Raw genomic sequence first — 14,730 nt, forward strand, 5'->3', positions numbered from 1 at the left:
CTGTCTGAAGACGTCTCTGTGGTCATGTGGCCGGCATAACTAAACACCAAAGGCACACGGAACGCTGTTCCCTTCCCACCAAAGGTGGTCCCTATTTTTTTCTACTTGCATTTTTTACGTGTTTTCGAACTGCTAGGTTGGCAGAAGCTGGGACAAGTCACGGGAGCTCACCCCATTATGCAGCGCTCGGGATTCGAACCGCCAAACTGCTGACCTTTCGATCGACAAGCTCCGTGTCTTAGCCGCTGAGCCACCCCGTCCCAACCTTTACCTTCATTAGATTTAAAAGGTAAAGGTAAAGGTTCTCCTCGCACATACGTGCTAGTCGTTGCCGACTCTAGGGGGCGGTGCTCATCTCCGTTTCAAAGCCGAAGAGCCAGCGCTGTCTGAAGACGTCTCCGTGGTCATGTAGCCGGCATGACTCAACACCAAAGGCGCACAGAATGCTGTTCCCACCAAAGGTGGTCCCTATTTTTTCTATTTGCATTTTTACGTGCTTTCGAAACTGCTAGGATGGCAGAAGCTTAACAAGACTTAACAGATACCCAAATCCTGCAACTCGTTCTTATGACTTATGGATAACACGTACCACTGATGTTCCTTTTGGGTTCTGGTGTCCGGGTCTCCAACCCATACAATCCTTTCCCCAATTGTCCACCTTTCAGGAGGTGGATAGGAGGCAGAAAAAAAACTCTGCCTTATCTGTCTCTGTTTTGCGATCCGTTCTAACCAGAATTGACGGAGCCCACGCATCCTTCTCGTTCTCTCATGCTCGCAGTTGCCTTGCAACCAAGCCATTTCAGGTTGCTCTCTGAGTCACCAAAAGGACATCTCTCCCCCCTCCTCCCTCGCCCCCCCTTCCCCCCCCCCATCTGTTTGGCCTTCTCTAGGCCTTCCCACCAGAATCGATTGAAAAATACCCTCGATGTGGTTGCAGGAGAGGAACGGGCTAACCGTCTTTGATCCTGAACTTCCCAGCGCTCTTGTTTGTGGCCTCCTTAGCCCTTACAGCATGGGCTGGGCTGAAAATGGGGGACTTGCAAGGGGTTGCCTGTGTGCAGAGTGGTTGCCATGGGTGGCACAACACATCACCAAGCAGCTAGCGACCGAGAAGCAAACAATACCCCAATTTAGAAACTTACACGCTAGCAGAAAATGACAGCCCACTCGAGGCACTGCCAAGCCCATTCCCACCAACATTTGACAGGTCCCATGAAATAAGAGCAAACCCTACTCCTTTACCAGCACTGATGATGTTACCTAGCTTGGTAATGAAACGTCTACAAGAAAGAAAAAAAAACCCAGCTCGCAGGGTACCAACGATCCCACACCTATTGATCAGAAAGGTAATGAGAGAGAGATATACCGCTTGCTTTGGTCTTCTTTGATTGGCACCTGAATGTCCTTCTCAACAAAGACCTGATGGGGGCCTTTTAGTTTTCTAAAAACAATGTCAGGATCCATCTTATTGTTGTTAGTTGCGAAGTTGTGTCCAACCCATTGCAACCCCATGGACCACGTTCCTCCAGGCCTTCTTGTCCTCTGCCATCCCCCGGAGTCCATTTAAGCTCACTCCGACTGCTTCAGTGACTCCATCCAGCAACCTCGTTCTCTGTCGTCCCCTTCTTCTTTTGCCCTCCATCGTTCCCAGCATTCGGCTCTTCTCCAGTGAGTCCTTCTTTCTCATTAGGTGGCCAAAGGATTTGAGTTTCCTCTTCAGGATCTGGCCTTTTAAAGAGCAGTCAAGGTTGATCTCCTTTAGGACTGACCGGTTGGATCACCTTGCAGTCCAAGGGACTCACAGGAGTCCCTTGGATTGATGTATCTATCTATCTGTCTGTCTGTCTTTCTTTCTTTCTTTTTTTCCCCTATCTATATCATCTATCTATCTATCTATCTATCTACCTACCTACCTACCTATCGCAAGTTGCGAAGTCATGTCTGACCCATTGGAATCCCATGGACAATATTCCTCCAGGCCTTCCTGTCCTCTACCATCCTCTGGAGTCCTTTGAAGCTCACGCCGACTGCTTCAGTGACTCTATCCAGCCACCTCCTTCTTCGCCGTCCCCTTATTCTTTTGGCCTCCATCGTCCCCAGCATTAGGCTCTTCTCCAGGGAGTCCTTCCTTCCTTCTCATTAGGTGGCCAAAGTATCTGAGTTTCCTCTTCAGGATCTGGCCTTCTAAAGAGCAGTCAGGGTCGATCTCCTCTAGAAATGACCGGTTGGATCGCCTTGCAGTCCAAGGGACTCGCAGGAGTCCTCTCCAGCACCAGAGTTCAAAGGCCTCCATTCTTTGGCACTCCGCCTTCCTTACGGCCCAACTTTCACAGCCATCCATTGCAACTGGGAAAACCAGAGCCTTGACTATACGCACTTTTGTTGGCAGGGTGATGTCTCTGCTTTTTAGTATGCTAGGATCCATCTCGTCTCTTGCAATTCCCTCCCCCCATATTCTTATCTCCACGGTAGGCAGTGCCCCGCCAGGCTTAGGTATCCGCTCAAGTGTTGCTCTTTTCTTCCCAGGATGATGGAGGCTGGACGCCGATGATATGGGCTACGGAGTACAAGCACGTGGAGCTGGTGAAGCTTCTCTTGGCCAAAGGCTCCGATATCAACATCCGAGATAACGTAAGTTGGGTGGGGCGGACGCACCTCTCATTTAAAGGGCCAGCCGGCTTAGCTACAGAGAACCTGCCTTTCATCAGAATCTGAGACCGATCGGAGAATCTGTGGAGGTTCTCAGTCATCCAAGTCTTGGTTGTCCCAAAGGGGCTTTTTTTCTTCTTTTCAAAAGAAAGGCAACTGGACTTGGTTTGTTTTTCATGGAAGACGTTTCACCTTCTCGTCCGAGAAGCTTCTTCAGTTTTGACTGAAGGGTGGAGAATGGGAGGATTTATATTCCTTGCAGTCATCTGATCGTTAGCGCTCTTTCTGAGAGTCACCGAGGCCTGTGGTGTTTCTCTGTGTCGTGTGTGTGTGTGTGTGTGTGTGTGTGTGCGTGTATGCATAAGGGTTATCTTTTGAGATCTGAATGCGATGAAATTTCATTTTAATGTAGGCTGATTAGGGTACATTTAAACTGACAATAAAGTTCTGTTCTGTTCTGTTCTAGTTTAGTCTTCCCTTCCCTTCTTCCTTTCCTTTCCTTTCCTTTCCTTTCCTTTCCTTTCCTTTCCTTTCCTTTCCTTTCCTTTCCTTTCCTTTCCTTTCCTTTCCTTCCTTCCTTCCTTCCTTCCTTCCTTTCCTTCCCTTTCCTTCCTTCCTTCCTTCCTTCCTTCCTTCCTTCCTTCCTTCCTTCCTTTCTTTCCTTTCCTTCCCTCCTTCCCTTCCTTCCTTCCTTCCTTTCCTTCCTTCCTTCCTTCCTTCCTTCCTTCCTTCCTTCCTTCCTTCCTTCCTTCCTTCCTTTCCTTTCCTTTCCTTTCCTTTCCTTTCCCTTGCTTTGCTTTCTCCTTCCTTCCTTCCTTCTTCCCTCCCTTCCTTCCTTCCTTCCTTCCTTCCTTTCCTTTCCTTTCCATTCCTTTCCTTTCCTTTCCTTTCCTTTCCTTTCCTTTCCTTTCCTTTCCTTTCCTTTCCTTTCCTTTCCTTTCCTTCCTTTCTTCCTTCCTTCCTCCTTCCTTCCTTCCCTCCCTCTCCTTCCTTCCTTCCTTCCTTCCTTCCTTCCTTCCTTCCTTTCCTTCCCTTCCCTTCCTTTCCTTTCCTTTCCTTTCCTTTCCTTTCCTTTCCTTTCCGTTCCCTTGCCTCCCCTCCCTTCCCCTTCCCTTCCCTTCCCTTCCCTTCCCTTCTTGCTGTATTCCAAAGAGTGGCCTTTGTTTTTGAAGTGCAGCTGAATCTTGTCCTCATAGCTTTGGTTCCTCCTGTGCTATTGGTGGGGGGGGAATCCAACTGATGAGAAAGGAAGGTTCTCTTGATGTTCCCCATGATTACAATCTCAGTCAAGGAAGAGGTTGTTTTCCTTTCTTATACGAGTATTTCCCCTCCACTCCACTCCCGACCAGCCCTTCTTTTCAAGACTTAGACAGAGGCGGAGGCTGAACTTCAGACAGAGCCTGAAACGGGAACCCTTAACGCTCAAGGATAAATCCTTTCTCCGCCCAAGCGATCAGCCTCTTGCGACTTTCAGGGCTCGAGAAGAAAGAAGGAGAAGCAGAACGAAGTGTTTGAACGGTGGCCTGCAGGCAGCTTCTGGCCTGGAACCCACCCCTGACTCGCGTTCTGCCATTTTTCCCTTCTCCCCAACCTCCCGCTCTGTCTGAAGCTGGCTAGTCCTAGAGGGATGTGTCATCTGGAGATCTCCAAGGGCTTTCCTAACTCCCGAAATCTGTTCCCTCTGCCGTCTGTGGCATTTCCCCCGTGGATGCACCCGGAGCGTGCTGTGCCTTGCAAACAAATGAATCATCTGTCCTTTAAAAGGGGGGAGGGGGGAGAGAGGGAGATCAGGTCCTCCCCCTCCCATCAGGGAGTTTGGAGGTGGCTGTTGCAGGGATTCTCCCTGTTTTTAAAGAAGGAAGCCGTGCGGCCCACGGATGGTGGAGGATGGGGAGGAAGGGTGTTCCCCCAAATGCCAGGCAGTCTGGATTGCCTCTTCCACCTCCCCACCCCCCACCCCCAATATTTCTCTCCCTCAGGAGCAGAATATCTGTTTACACTGGGCTGCTTTCTCCGGCTGCGTCGACATCGCCGAGATTCTCCTGGCTGCTAAGTGCGACTTGCATGCGGTGAACATTCACGGAGATTCTCCGTTGCACATCGCGGCCCGGGAGAACCGCTACGAGTGTGTAGTGTAAGTACAAATCCGGGGGGGTGGGGTGTAGGTTTCTTCCCCCTCCCCTCTTCCCGTTGGTTTTTATCTCTGTATGAAATTCAACCGCCCCATCGCACCTCTGGGCGGTTGAATGAAACCATAGGAACGCACGGATCAGGGCGCAGCTTCAAAACTGAGTTCAAACTTAAGTAAAGATGAAAATTCAAAGGCCGGGAGGTTAACAAGGCGGCGGGAGTGTCCTCAGGCCATGTCAGGCGCGGGAATTCAGGAGCCAAGATGGTTCAAATTGGCACAGGTTTGTCGCGTGCTAACCCTTTTCTATAAGAATCTGAACTACCCTATTTCCCCGAAAATAAGACCTCCCCTGATAATAAGCCCAATTGGGCTTTTGAGCGCATACACTAAAATAACCCCCTCCCCCTTGAAAATAAGCCCTCCTCGAAAATATTTAAATGCATGCGCCGCTGGTCCCCGCCATTTCCTCTGGTTTCCTTCACGTGCTCCAAAATAATAAGACCTCCCCGAAAATAAGGCCAAGCGTTTATTTCAGGGTTCAAAAAAAATATAAGATAGGGTCTTATTTTCGGGGAAACACAGTACTAACTGTCAAACCAAATTGGCGGTACATTAAGAGTCAGCGGAACTCAAGGTGGGCTGGACTTAGGGCACTTGTAGGCGCAAAGAGATTTGAGACCGATGAGGACCTTTCATAGTTCAGATTCTTGTAGACAGAATACAGTTAAAAGGTTTCGCTGTCCAGTCATGTCCGACTCTAGGGCTCGGTGCGGATCACTGTTTCGTTGTCTGAACACATTTTCTGTGATCTTGTGGCCAGCACGGCTATACACCAAAGGTGCACAGAACCCTTTATCTTCCCACCAAAGCGGTACCTATTTATCTGTTCGCATTTGCTTTCGAACTGCTAGGTAGGCAGTAGCTGAGGTAAGGTATGGGAGCTCACCCATTATGCAGCATTTGGGTCTCGAACCTGGGCTGTCGGCTTTCCAGCTGAGAAACTCATCATCCTGCGCACCCCCGTTATCATTCTAATAAACCTATATATCCATTGGAACCACCCGGACTCCCAATTTCCTGCGCCTGACACCAACCGGATGCAGCCGAGCACCATCCCTTCTTTCTCAGTGACCTTCTTCTTTCCTTGCAGACTGTTCCTCTCTCGCGGCTCTGACGTGGCCCTGAAAAACAAGGAGGGCGAGACTCCGCTGCAGTGTTCGAGCCTCAACTCTCAAGTCTGGGTCACTTTGCAGATGAACAAGACCCTGAAAGAATCAGCTCCAGAGAAACCCACCCAGGTGGAGAAGATACTAAGCAGGTGTGACCACCTGCCTTAAGTTCCAGGCCAACAACAATTTGCCCTGCCTGCTTTTCTCCCCATTCCCCCCCCCACTAAATTTTGGAGGGGAGCCCCCATCCTCTTAAGAGTGGATGGATGAGTGGGGCTGCTAGGTTTCCCACTCAGATCAAGGTGGGGGAGCATCTCCCACAAAAGGGAAATTTGAAAAGGCAAGGAGCATCCCTGGTCAACTGGGGCCAATGTTGTGGTCCACCGGCAACCTGTGGAGCTGGCAGCAGAGTAGGACAGTGAGGAGGCTGGGGAGGAACATGGGCCAATCCTGGAGTCTGGGGAAGGCTCGGACGAGGGCCCGGTGTCGGAGGCAGAGATGGGGCCAGGGCTATCTGGGAGCGATGTGCGGACTCCAGAGCCTCCAGAGTCGGACACCAGCGAGACAGAGGAATGGGGAGCCTGTTCCCAGTGAGTACTTGTGCAGAGCTGCCAGAAGGCAAGAACAGTTAAGACAAAAGGGGCAACTCGGGAGTAAGGCTTGGAGATGATTGGTCCCTCTCATAAGACATAAAGGAGAAGCAAATGCATGCGAGCTTTTGCAGGAAGTAACTTTGTTCGTGCTGGTCAGTTTAAATTCTGAAGCTCCGTTTTGACTCTGTGCTCCGTGTGGCCTTGCAAAGCTAATTGCCAACTAGGTCTTTGGCAGCGTGGCCAGGGAGATAAAGATGGGGGCTTATCAGCCTTATCCCGAAGGACTGTGGCAGACTTCTGTCGGACTCTTTACGAACTGTTTGTGACTCATCACGGGCCGTTGAAATAAATTCACAGCCGTTGAAATAAAAAGAGGGTTTTGGGGACTAATTGTGCGCTTTTTACTGTCTCAGGAAGCCTAGGTCAGAACAGCCAAGTCCTTCGGATTCAGCTTAACTCAAAAGCAGTTGGCGGCTGAGCAGCTGCCCTAAGGACCTGGCTGCATTAATGGGGAGATCTTAAGAACCTGGATTGAATGTCTTTAGAGTACGGCGAGCTCGTCCAGAACAGAGCCTCCAGATTCACGAGGCGCGGTGTTGTTTTTTTAACCTCTCCGTGCCTGTGCGGCTTCTTGCTTTTAAAGCCATCCCTTCCTCTTCTCCCTGCTGTGACAGAGACATCGCCCGGGGTTACGAGCGGATCCCGATTCCCTGCCTCAATTCCGTCGACGGCGAACCCTGCCCTGTCAACTACAAGTACATTTCCCAAAACTGCGTGACTTCGCCCATGAACGTGGACAGGAACATCACTCATTTGCAGGTGCTAGACTGGTGACAGGGACTAGATTTTCTTTCTTTCCCTCCCTCCCTCCCTCCTCCTCCTCCTTCTGCATCTCCTCTTCCTCCTCCTCTCACTCTCCTTCATCTTCTTCCTTCTTCTGTCTTCTGCATCTCCTCCTTTCTCCTCCTTTCCTTCTCATCCTCCTCCTCTCACTCTCTCTTTCTTCTTCTCTTCTGCATCTTCTCCTCCTCCTCCTCCCTCATTCTTTCCTTTTCCTTCTCCTCCTCCTCCCTTCTTCTTTCTTTGCATCTCCTCTTCCTCTCACTCTCACTTTCCTTCATCTTCTTCCGTCTTCTGCATCCCGTCCTCCTTCCTCCTTCTTCCTTCTCCTCCTCCTCCTCCTCTCACTCTCTTCTCCTCTTCTGCATCTTCTCCTCCTCCCTCATTCTTTCCTTCTCCCCTCCTCCTTCCTTCCTTCTTCCTTCTCGTCTCCTCTTCCTCTCATTCTCCTTCATCTTCTTCCTTCTTCTCTTCTGCATCTTCCCTCATTCTTTCCTCCTCCTCCTCCTCTCTCACTCTCTTTCTTCTTCTCTTCTTCTCTTCTGCATCTTCTCCTCTTCCCTCATTCTTTCTTTCTTCTCCCCCTCCTTCTTCCTTCTGTGTCTCTTCCTCTCACTCTCCTTCATCATCTTCCTTTTTCTCTTCTGCATCTTCTCCTCCTCCCTCATTCTTTCCTTCTCCTTCTCCTCCTCCTCCCTTCTTCTTCCTTCTGAGTCTCCTCTTCCTCTCACTCTCCTTCATCTTCTTCCTTCTTCTTTTCCGCATCTTCTCTTCCTCCTCTCTCTCTCCTTCATCTTCTTCCTTCTTCTGTCTTCTGCATCTCCTCCTTTCTCCTTCTTTCCTTCTCATCCTCCTCCTCTCACTCTCTCTTTCTTCTTCTCTTCTGCATCTTCTCCTCCTCCCTCATTCTTTCCTTTTCCTCCTCCTCCTCCTCCCTTCTTCTTTCTTTTGCATCTCCTCTTCCTCTCACTCTCACTTTCCTTCATCTTCTTCCTTCTGTCTTCTGCATCCCGTCCTCCTTCCTCCTTCTTTCCTTCTCCTCCTCCTCCTCCTCTCTCACTCTCTTCTCCTCTTCTGCATCTTCTCCTCCTCCCTCATTCTTTCCTTCTCCTTCTCCCCCTCCTCCTTCCTTCCTTCTTCCTTCTGCGTCTCCTCTTCCTCTCATTCTCCTTCATCTTCTTCCTTCTTCTGACTTCTGCATCCCTCCTCCTCATTCTTTCCTTCTCCTCCTCCTCCTTCTTCTTCTTCCTTCTTCTCTTCTTCTTCCTCTCACTCTCCTTCATCTTCTTCCTTCTTCTCTGCATCTTCCTCCTCCTCCTCCTCTCTCTCTCCTCTCCTTCATCTCCTTCCTTCTTCTCTTCTTCTCTGCATCTTCCTCCTCCCTCATTCTTTCTTCTCCTCCTCCTCCTTCTTCTTCTTCTCTTCTGCATCTTCTCCTCCTCTCCTTCATCTTCTTCCTCCTCCTCCTCCTCCTTCCTTCCTTCTTCCTTCTTCTTTTCCGCATCTTCTCCTCCTCTCTCTCTCCTTCATCTCCTTCCTTCTTATGTCTTCTGCATCCCCTACTCCTTCCTCATTCTTTCCTTCTCCTCCTCCTCCTCTCTCACTCTCTTCTTCTCTTCTGCATCTTCTCCTCCTCCCTCATTCTTTCCTTCTCCTTCTCCCCCTCCTCCTTCCTTCCTTCTTCCTTCTGCGTCTCCTCTTCCTCTCACTCTCCTTCATCTTCTTCCTTCTTCTCTTCTGCATCTCCTCTTCCTCCTCCTCCTCTCTCTCTCCTTCATCTCCTTCCTTCTTCTGTCTTCTGCATCCCCTCCTCCTTCCTCATTCTTTCCTTCTCCTCCTTCTCTTTCTCTTTCTTCTCCTCCCCTCCCTTCCCTCCCCTCATAATTTCCCATTGCTTTGGCTCTTGCTCCTGTATCTGACTTGCAGAGCTCATAGCTGCATCCGTGCTGGACGCCTCCCTCCCCCATTCTCCCAGTAACTCTGGTTCTTGTTCCTTTGCTTTCAGTACTGTGTGTGCATAGACGACTGTTCCTCCAGCAAATGTATGTGTGGACAGCTGAGTATGCGCTGCTGGTATGACCGGGTAAGGATTTGGAGCTGGCGCTTTCCTCTGGGGCGTTTTGGGGGTGACAGGAAGGCGTCGCACGATTTCTCTTTCCCCCCTCCCCCCTTCCAGCTGCGCTACCCTGGATCTCCTCTCCTGGTGCCAGAAAGCCGAGTTCGGAAAAACCTAGGGTTAAACTAGGGCTGATTTCAATTAGTTGTCCTGGCGACCGAATCTTGGAGAAGATCTCGGGCAAAGAATTCAGACAATTAAGCAGCGAGAAAGCCAACAGAAGGGAGGAACCGATCAGCTGAGCTGGAAAATAAAAACATTAACGTTAAATATTTTTTTTCAATGTTTGGGCCCCGTCGCCTTGATTGGATGGGTTATTTGGGGAGTGCTTGTGCCCCCATTTCTTTTCTTTTTTTTTTCTTTTTCATGTTTATTGCAATTTTATTGATTTATGATATAACAGACGAACAAAATACAAAAGCAAAAAGAAAGGAGAAAGGGAAGGAAAAAGCGTAGAAAAGAAAAGGGGTGGAAAAAGAAAGAAAAGACATTGGCTTCCGATTCCCTTTGGTGCAGTAGAATAGGCTAATAACATCAAACCACAACTTTGAAGTAAACCAAAGTAGCTTAAACTAGCCATTTCCATAACACTGTTTCTATCTAATGTGTAAACCCCATAATCAAAGTTTCGTTTTTTTTCCTATTTTAAGCACAAAGTCCAGAAGTGATTTCCAGCGTGTTCCCCCCCACAACCCCTTGATCAAAGCAGCTAATTTAGCCATCTCTGCCCCTCATTTCTTGAACGTCTGCAGAATCACAACTTGATTTGCGTCCTTCAGCCAGTGACGTCAATCGCGCTAATTTGAATCATTTGTATAAATGACACTATTGCACAAACGATGCCGATTAATAAAATGCAGCCGCATCGTTTGGTCTGCTCTGGGGGCAGGGTCCTTGCTTTGACAGATAGTCCTCAATTTACGACCACAGTTTAAGCCCCCCCCCCAATTTTCTATTCCTAAGCGAGACATTTGTGAATTTTGGCTAATTTTACAAGCTTCCTTGACACGGTTGTTAAGTTAGTCACACGGTTGTTAAGTGAATCGGGCTTCCCCCGTTGCAAAGGGGGGATCACGTAACCCCGGGACATTGGCAACCGTCATAAATATGAGCCATCTGAATTTTGGCTGAATTAAGAGGAGCCGAGGTGGCGCAGTGGTTAGAGTGCAACACTGCAGGCTACTTCAGCTGACTGCTAGCTGCAGTTCAGCAGTTCAAATCTCACCGTCTCAAGGTTGACTCAGCCTTCCATCCTTCCAAGGTCAGTAAAATGAGGACTCGGATTGTTGGGGCCAATATGCTGACTCTAAACCGCTTAGAGAGGGCTGTGAAAGCACTATGAAGCGGTATATAAGTCTTTAAGCGCTATTGCTATTTGCTATAACCATGGGGATGCTGCCACAGTCGTAAGTTTGAGAAATGGTTCACTTTTTTTAGTGCCGTTGTGGTCCCCAAATGAACTGTCCTAAATCGGGGCTGCCTGTATTTGGGGGTGGACGATGTCCAGAGAGACAAAAACCAAAGTCATCCAGCTGAGGTCTCCTCATTAAGTTGAGGTCTCCACCATATATGGCCCTGAGATATTTTTCCGACGGATGTTCCGCTAAAACCTTCCTTTTCCCATCGGGTGCAGGATGGACGGCTGCTGCCAGAATTCAACACGGCTGAACCTCCGCTAATTTTCGAGTGTAACCATGCCTGTTCCTGTTGGAGAAACTGCCGGAATCGGGTGGTGCAAAACGGACTCCGGTGGGTGAGAGGTTCAGGGGTTCTTTTGACCATCCATTTGTAACCGGGGAGGGCAGAATTAAGAATGACATCTAGTTTAGTGAAAAGAAGGACCAAGGGTGGCATGAGAGCAGTGTTCCGATATCTGAGGAGCTGTCACGCAGAAGAGGGGTGTGTGTGTGTCAACCTCTTCTCCAAAGCACCCGAAAGCAGGACAAGAAGCGAAGGATGGACACTCATCAAGGAGAGATGAGTGCCACTTAGAACTTAAGGAGAACTTTCTTGATGGCGAGAACAATTTAATCAGTGGAATGGTTTTCCTCCCAGAAGTTGTTGAATGCTCCAACGCTGGAGGTTTTTAAGAAGAGACCGAACAACTGTTTGTCTCGAATGGTGTAGGATCTCCTGTTTGAGCATGCACTAGAAGACCTCTGAGGTCCCTTCCAGTCTTGGGGACCAAAGTCCCCCCACTTGAAAACGGCCCGAAAAACAGCCTGGTTTTTTTGGCCGTTTTTCGGGCTGTTTTCTGGTGCTCCGGGGCACGCAAAGACCAGCTGGCTGGCACACATGTGCGTGCTAAAAACCAGAAGAACAGCTGGTGATGGCGTGCGTGCCCACGGAGTTGGTTCTGCGTGCCATCTCTGGTGCATGTGCCATAGGTTCACCATTATGGAGAGATTATGGCGATTATGGTTTTTGGAGAGCTTCACAGAGCTGCCTCTCTCTTCTCTTTTTTTTCCAGGACCAGGTTGCAACTTTTCCGGACGAGGAAGATGGGCTGGGGTGTGAGGACGATGCAAGACATTCCATTGGGGACCTTCGTGTGCGAGTGAGTGCCTTCCTTTTTTTGAATCCAGGAATGAGAGAGAGCAAGGATGGGAGGAGGTCAGTGGGTGGATTTCTCCTTCCGTCTGCATTCTCCTAGGGGAACCAGTTGTCTTCGGCCATTTGCGACACATGGGCTCTTCCTGACACCTCCCGATTTGTCCCTTCAGTGCAGGGGGGAAATCCAGCAGCTTTTGAGAGGTTCCGGCGAACCGGTAGCGGAAATTTTCAGTAGTTTGGAGAACCGGCAAATACCACCGTCTGGCTGGCCCCAGAGTAGGGAGGGAATAGAGATTCTGCAATATCTTTCCCCCAGGAGTGGGGAGGGAATGGAGATTTTGCAATATCCTTCCCCCAGGAGTTGGGAGGGAATGGAGATTTTGCAGTATCCTTCCCCCAGGAGTGGGGTGGGAATGGAGATTTTGCAGTATCCTTCCCCCAGGAGTGGGGTGGGAATGGGGATTTTGCAATATCCTCCCCCCGGAGTGCGGTGGGAATGGAAATTTTGAAATATCCTTCCCGCAGGAGTGGGGAGGGAATGGGGATTTTGCAGTATCCTTCCCCTGGAGTGGGGTGGGAATGGGGATTTTGCAGTATCCTTCCCCTGGAGTGGGGTGGGAATGGGGATTTTGCAATATCCTTGCCACGCCCACCAAACCACACCTAGCCACGCCCACCGAACCGATAGTAAAAAAAAAATTGAATTTTACCACTGCTTCAGTGGCTCCTTTCCCAAAATGCACGTGTCTCAAGCCAGGCGGTGGCTAGATTGATGCCTCTTGGCTCTCTTCTTTGGGTTTCACCCAAATAGCTCAGGGTCAGCTGCTTGGGTGGTTTTCAGCCAGATTTTGAAGCCTTTTTTCGTCTGTAAATAGTATAAATCTTTCGACCCTGTCTTGGCAAATACCACGGGGTAATTTCGATGGTTTGATTGAGGGTTGTCCTGATGGTACCCTGACTTTAAAAAGGTCTTGGCCGAATGGTTGCTGTATGGAAGGATTTATACTCCTTGCAGACAGATTTGCATTCCTTTAGCGAGTTGTTGAGGCTACCTGATTAGATCATCGCAGGTCAATCTCAAAGTGTCCTCAAAACGACCTGCTAAAAGGTCACAAACGACCAGCTGTCTGCCAGGAATATAAATCGTTCCCTTCCCCACCACCATCCACTCAGAGCTGAAGAAGCTTCTCGGATGAGAAGCGAAACGTCTTCAAAGAAAAACCAGAAAGTCCAGTTGCCTCTTGAAAAAAAAGCACTTTTTTTTTAAAATTTACATTTATAACCCGCCCTTCTCCGAAGACTCAGGGCGGCTTACAGTGTGTAAGGCAATAGTCTCATTCTATTTGTATATTTACAAAGTCAACTTATTGCCCCCCAACAATCTGGGTCCTCATTTTACCTACCTTATAAAGGATGGAAGGCTGAGTCAACCTTGGGCCTGGTGGGACTAGAACCTGCAGTAATTGCAGGCAGCTGTGTTTTAATAACAGGCTTCTTACAGCCTGAGCCACACCGCGGCCTTTAGGACAACCGTGATCTGGATGGCCGAGAACCTCCATAGAAATTGTGTCTTTGGCCACCCGGCTACCACGTTGGAAAAGCTCATCCCCCAACAGCTTCCAGATAATCCAGACTTTTGCTACCCTGGATTCCCGCAGCCCTTTCTGGAGAATTTTGGGAGTTGAAATCCATTGTGTTGTCAAAATGGGGAAGACCCTCTTATTGGATACTGCACGTTATAGAGACTTTTTTTGGGTGGGGGGGTTTGTTGTGTTCTTGCAGATACGTCGGGGAGTTGATTTCTGACTCGGAGGCAAACGTCCGTGAGGAAGATTGCTATCTTTTCGACCTTGGCAACAAGGTAAATGTGTGTGTGTGTGTGTCTGTGTGTGTGTTTTTAATTGCTAAGGATTTCAAGGGCGAGTAGAAGTGCTAAAACGAATTCTCTCCGTCTTGCATCACACCGGGTGGAACACGATCTTTGAGACTCTTGTGTGAAGCTTTTTTCACCTTGTAAACCGCAAAGTCCCACGGAAGACGGGCCGGCAAGGCAAGCTCAGAAGCTCTGTTAATGGGTTTGAGAGAAGGGACCAAAGCGGGCAAACTTCCCAGCAATAGCAATAGCCCTTAGACTTATATACCGCTTCACTGTGCTTTTACAGCCCTCTCTAAGCAGTTTACAGAGTCAGCCTCTTGCCCCCCCCCCAACAATCTGGGTCCTCATTTGACCCACCTCGGAAGGATGGAAGGCTGAGTCAACCTTGAGCCGGTCAGGATCGAACCGCTGGCAGCGGGCAGAATCAGCCTGCAATCCTGCATTCTGTCTGATTGTGGGATCAACCATCACAGACCAGCTGTTCATTTCGTGACCCACCAACAGATCAGCCCGCTTCAACTTGACCTCCGCGGAACTGTACCACCGTACCACTGGTCACCCCAATCGACCCAGTCTATCTAGCTGGGGATGATGGGAACTGAGGTCCAACACATCTGGAAAGGGTAGATGGGGAGAACCGCTAACACCAAGATTTATCCTTCAAATTCCTAAGTTGGCCTAGTGGTGGTGTACCCCCTAGCAAAAATGCTTCTTCACGTACTTACGTGATCTAAAATACTACGTAAGCCAGAAGAAGTTTTATCTGTTTATCAGTCAGGGAGGCCAATTTTCATGTTTCTTAA

The 14,730-nt window shown here is 49.3% G+C and overlaps 1 protein-coding gene across 13 annotated transcripts in view; it reads left to right on the plus strand.

Moving 5' to 3' along the window:
* Positions 1–14,730, plus strand: part of EHMT1 (euchromatic histone lysine methyltransferase 1) — a 118,865-nt gene that overhangs the window by 97,642 nt on the left and 6,493 nt on the right. For 12 of the 13 annotated variants that reach the window (XM_058159155.1, XM_058159159.1, XM_058159154.1 and 9 more), the window contains 8 exons: positions 2,527–2,631; positions 4,629–4,783; positions 5,931–6,098; positions 7,217–7,361; positions 9,388–9,465; positions 11,132–11,247; positions 11,969–12,055; positions 13,834–13,912. In XM_058159155.1, coding sequence (XP_058015138.1) covers positions 2,527–2,631; positions 4,629–4,783; positions 5,931–6,098; positions 7,217–7,361; positions 9,388–9,465; positions 11,132–11,247; positions 11,969–12,055; positions 13,834–13,912 — 933 coding nt within the window. Of the gene's footprint in view, positions 1–2,526; positions 2,632–4,628; positions 4,784–5,930; positions 6,099–7,216; positions 7,362–9,387; positions 9,466–11,131; positions 11,248–11,968; positions 12,056–13,833; positions 13,913–14,730 lie in introns of those variants that run through there. The other variant, XR_009152289.1, reaches the window with a different exon arrangement.

This window comes from Ahaetulla prasina, chromosome 16 (genome assembly GCF_028640845.1).
Source record: "Ahaetulla prasina isolate Xishuangbanna chromosome 16, ASM2864084v1, whole genome shotgun sequence".
NCBI lineage: Eukaryota > Metazoa > Chordata > Lepidosauria > Squamata > Colubridae > Ahaetulla > Ahaetulla prasina.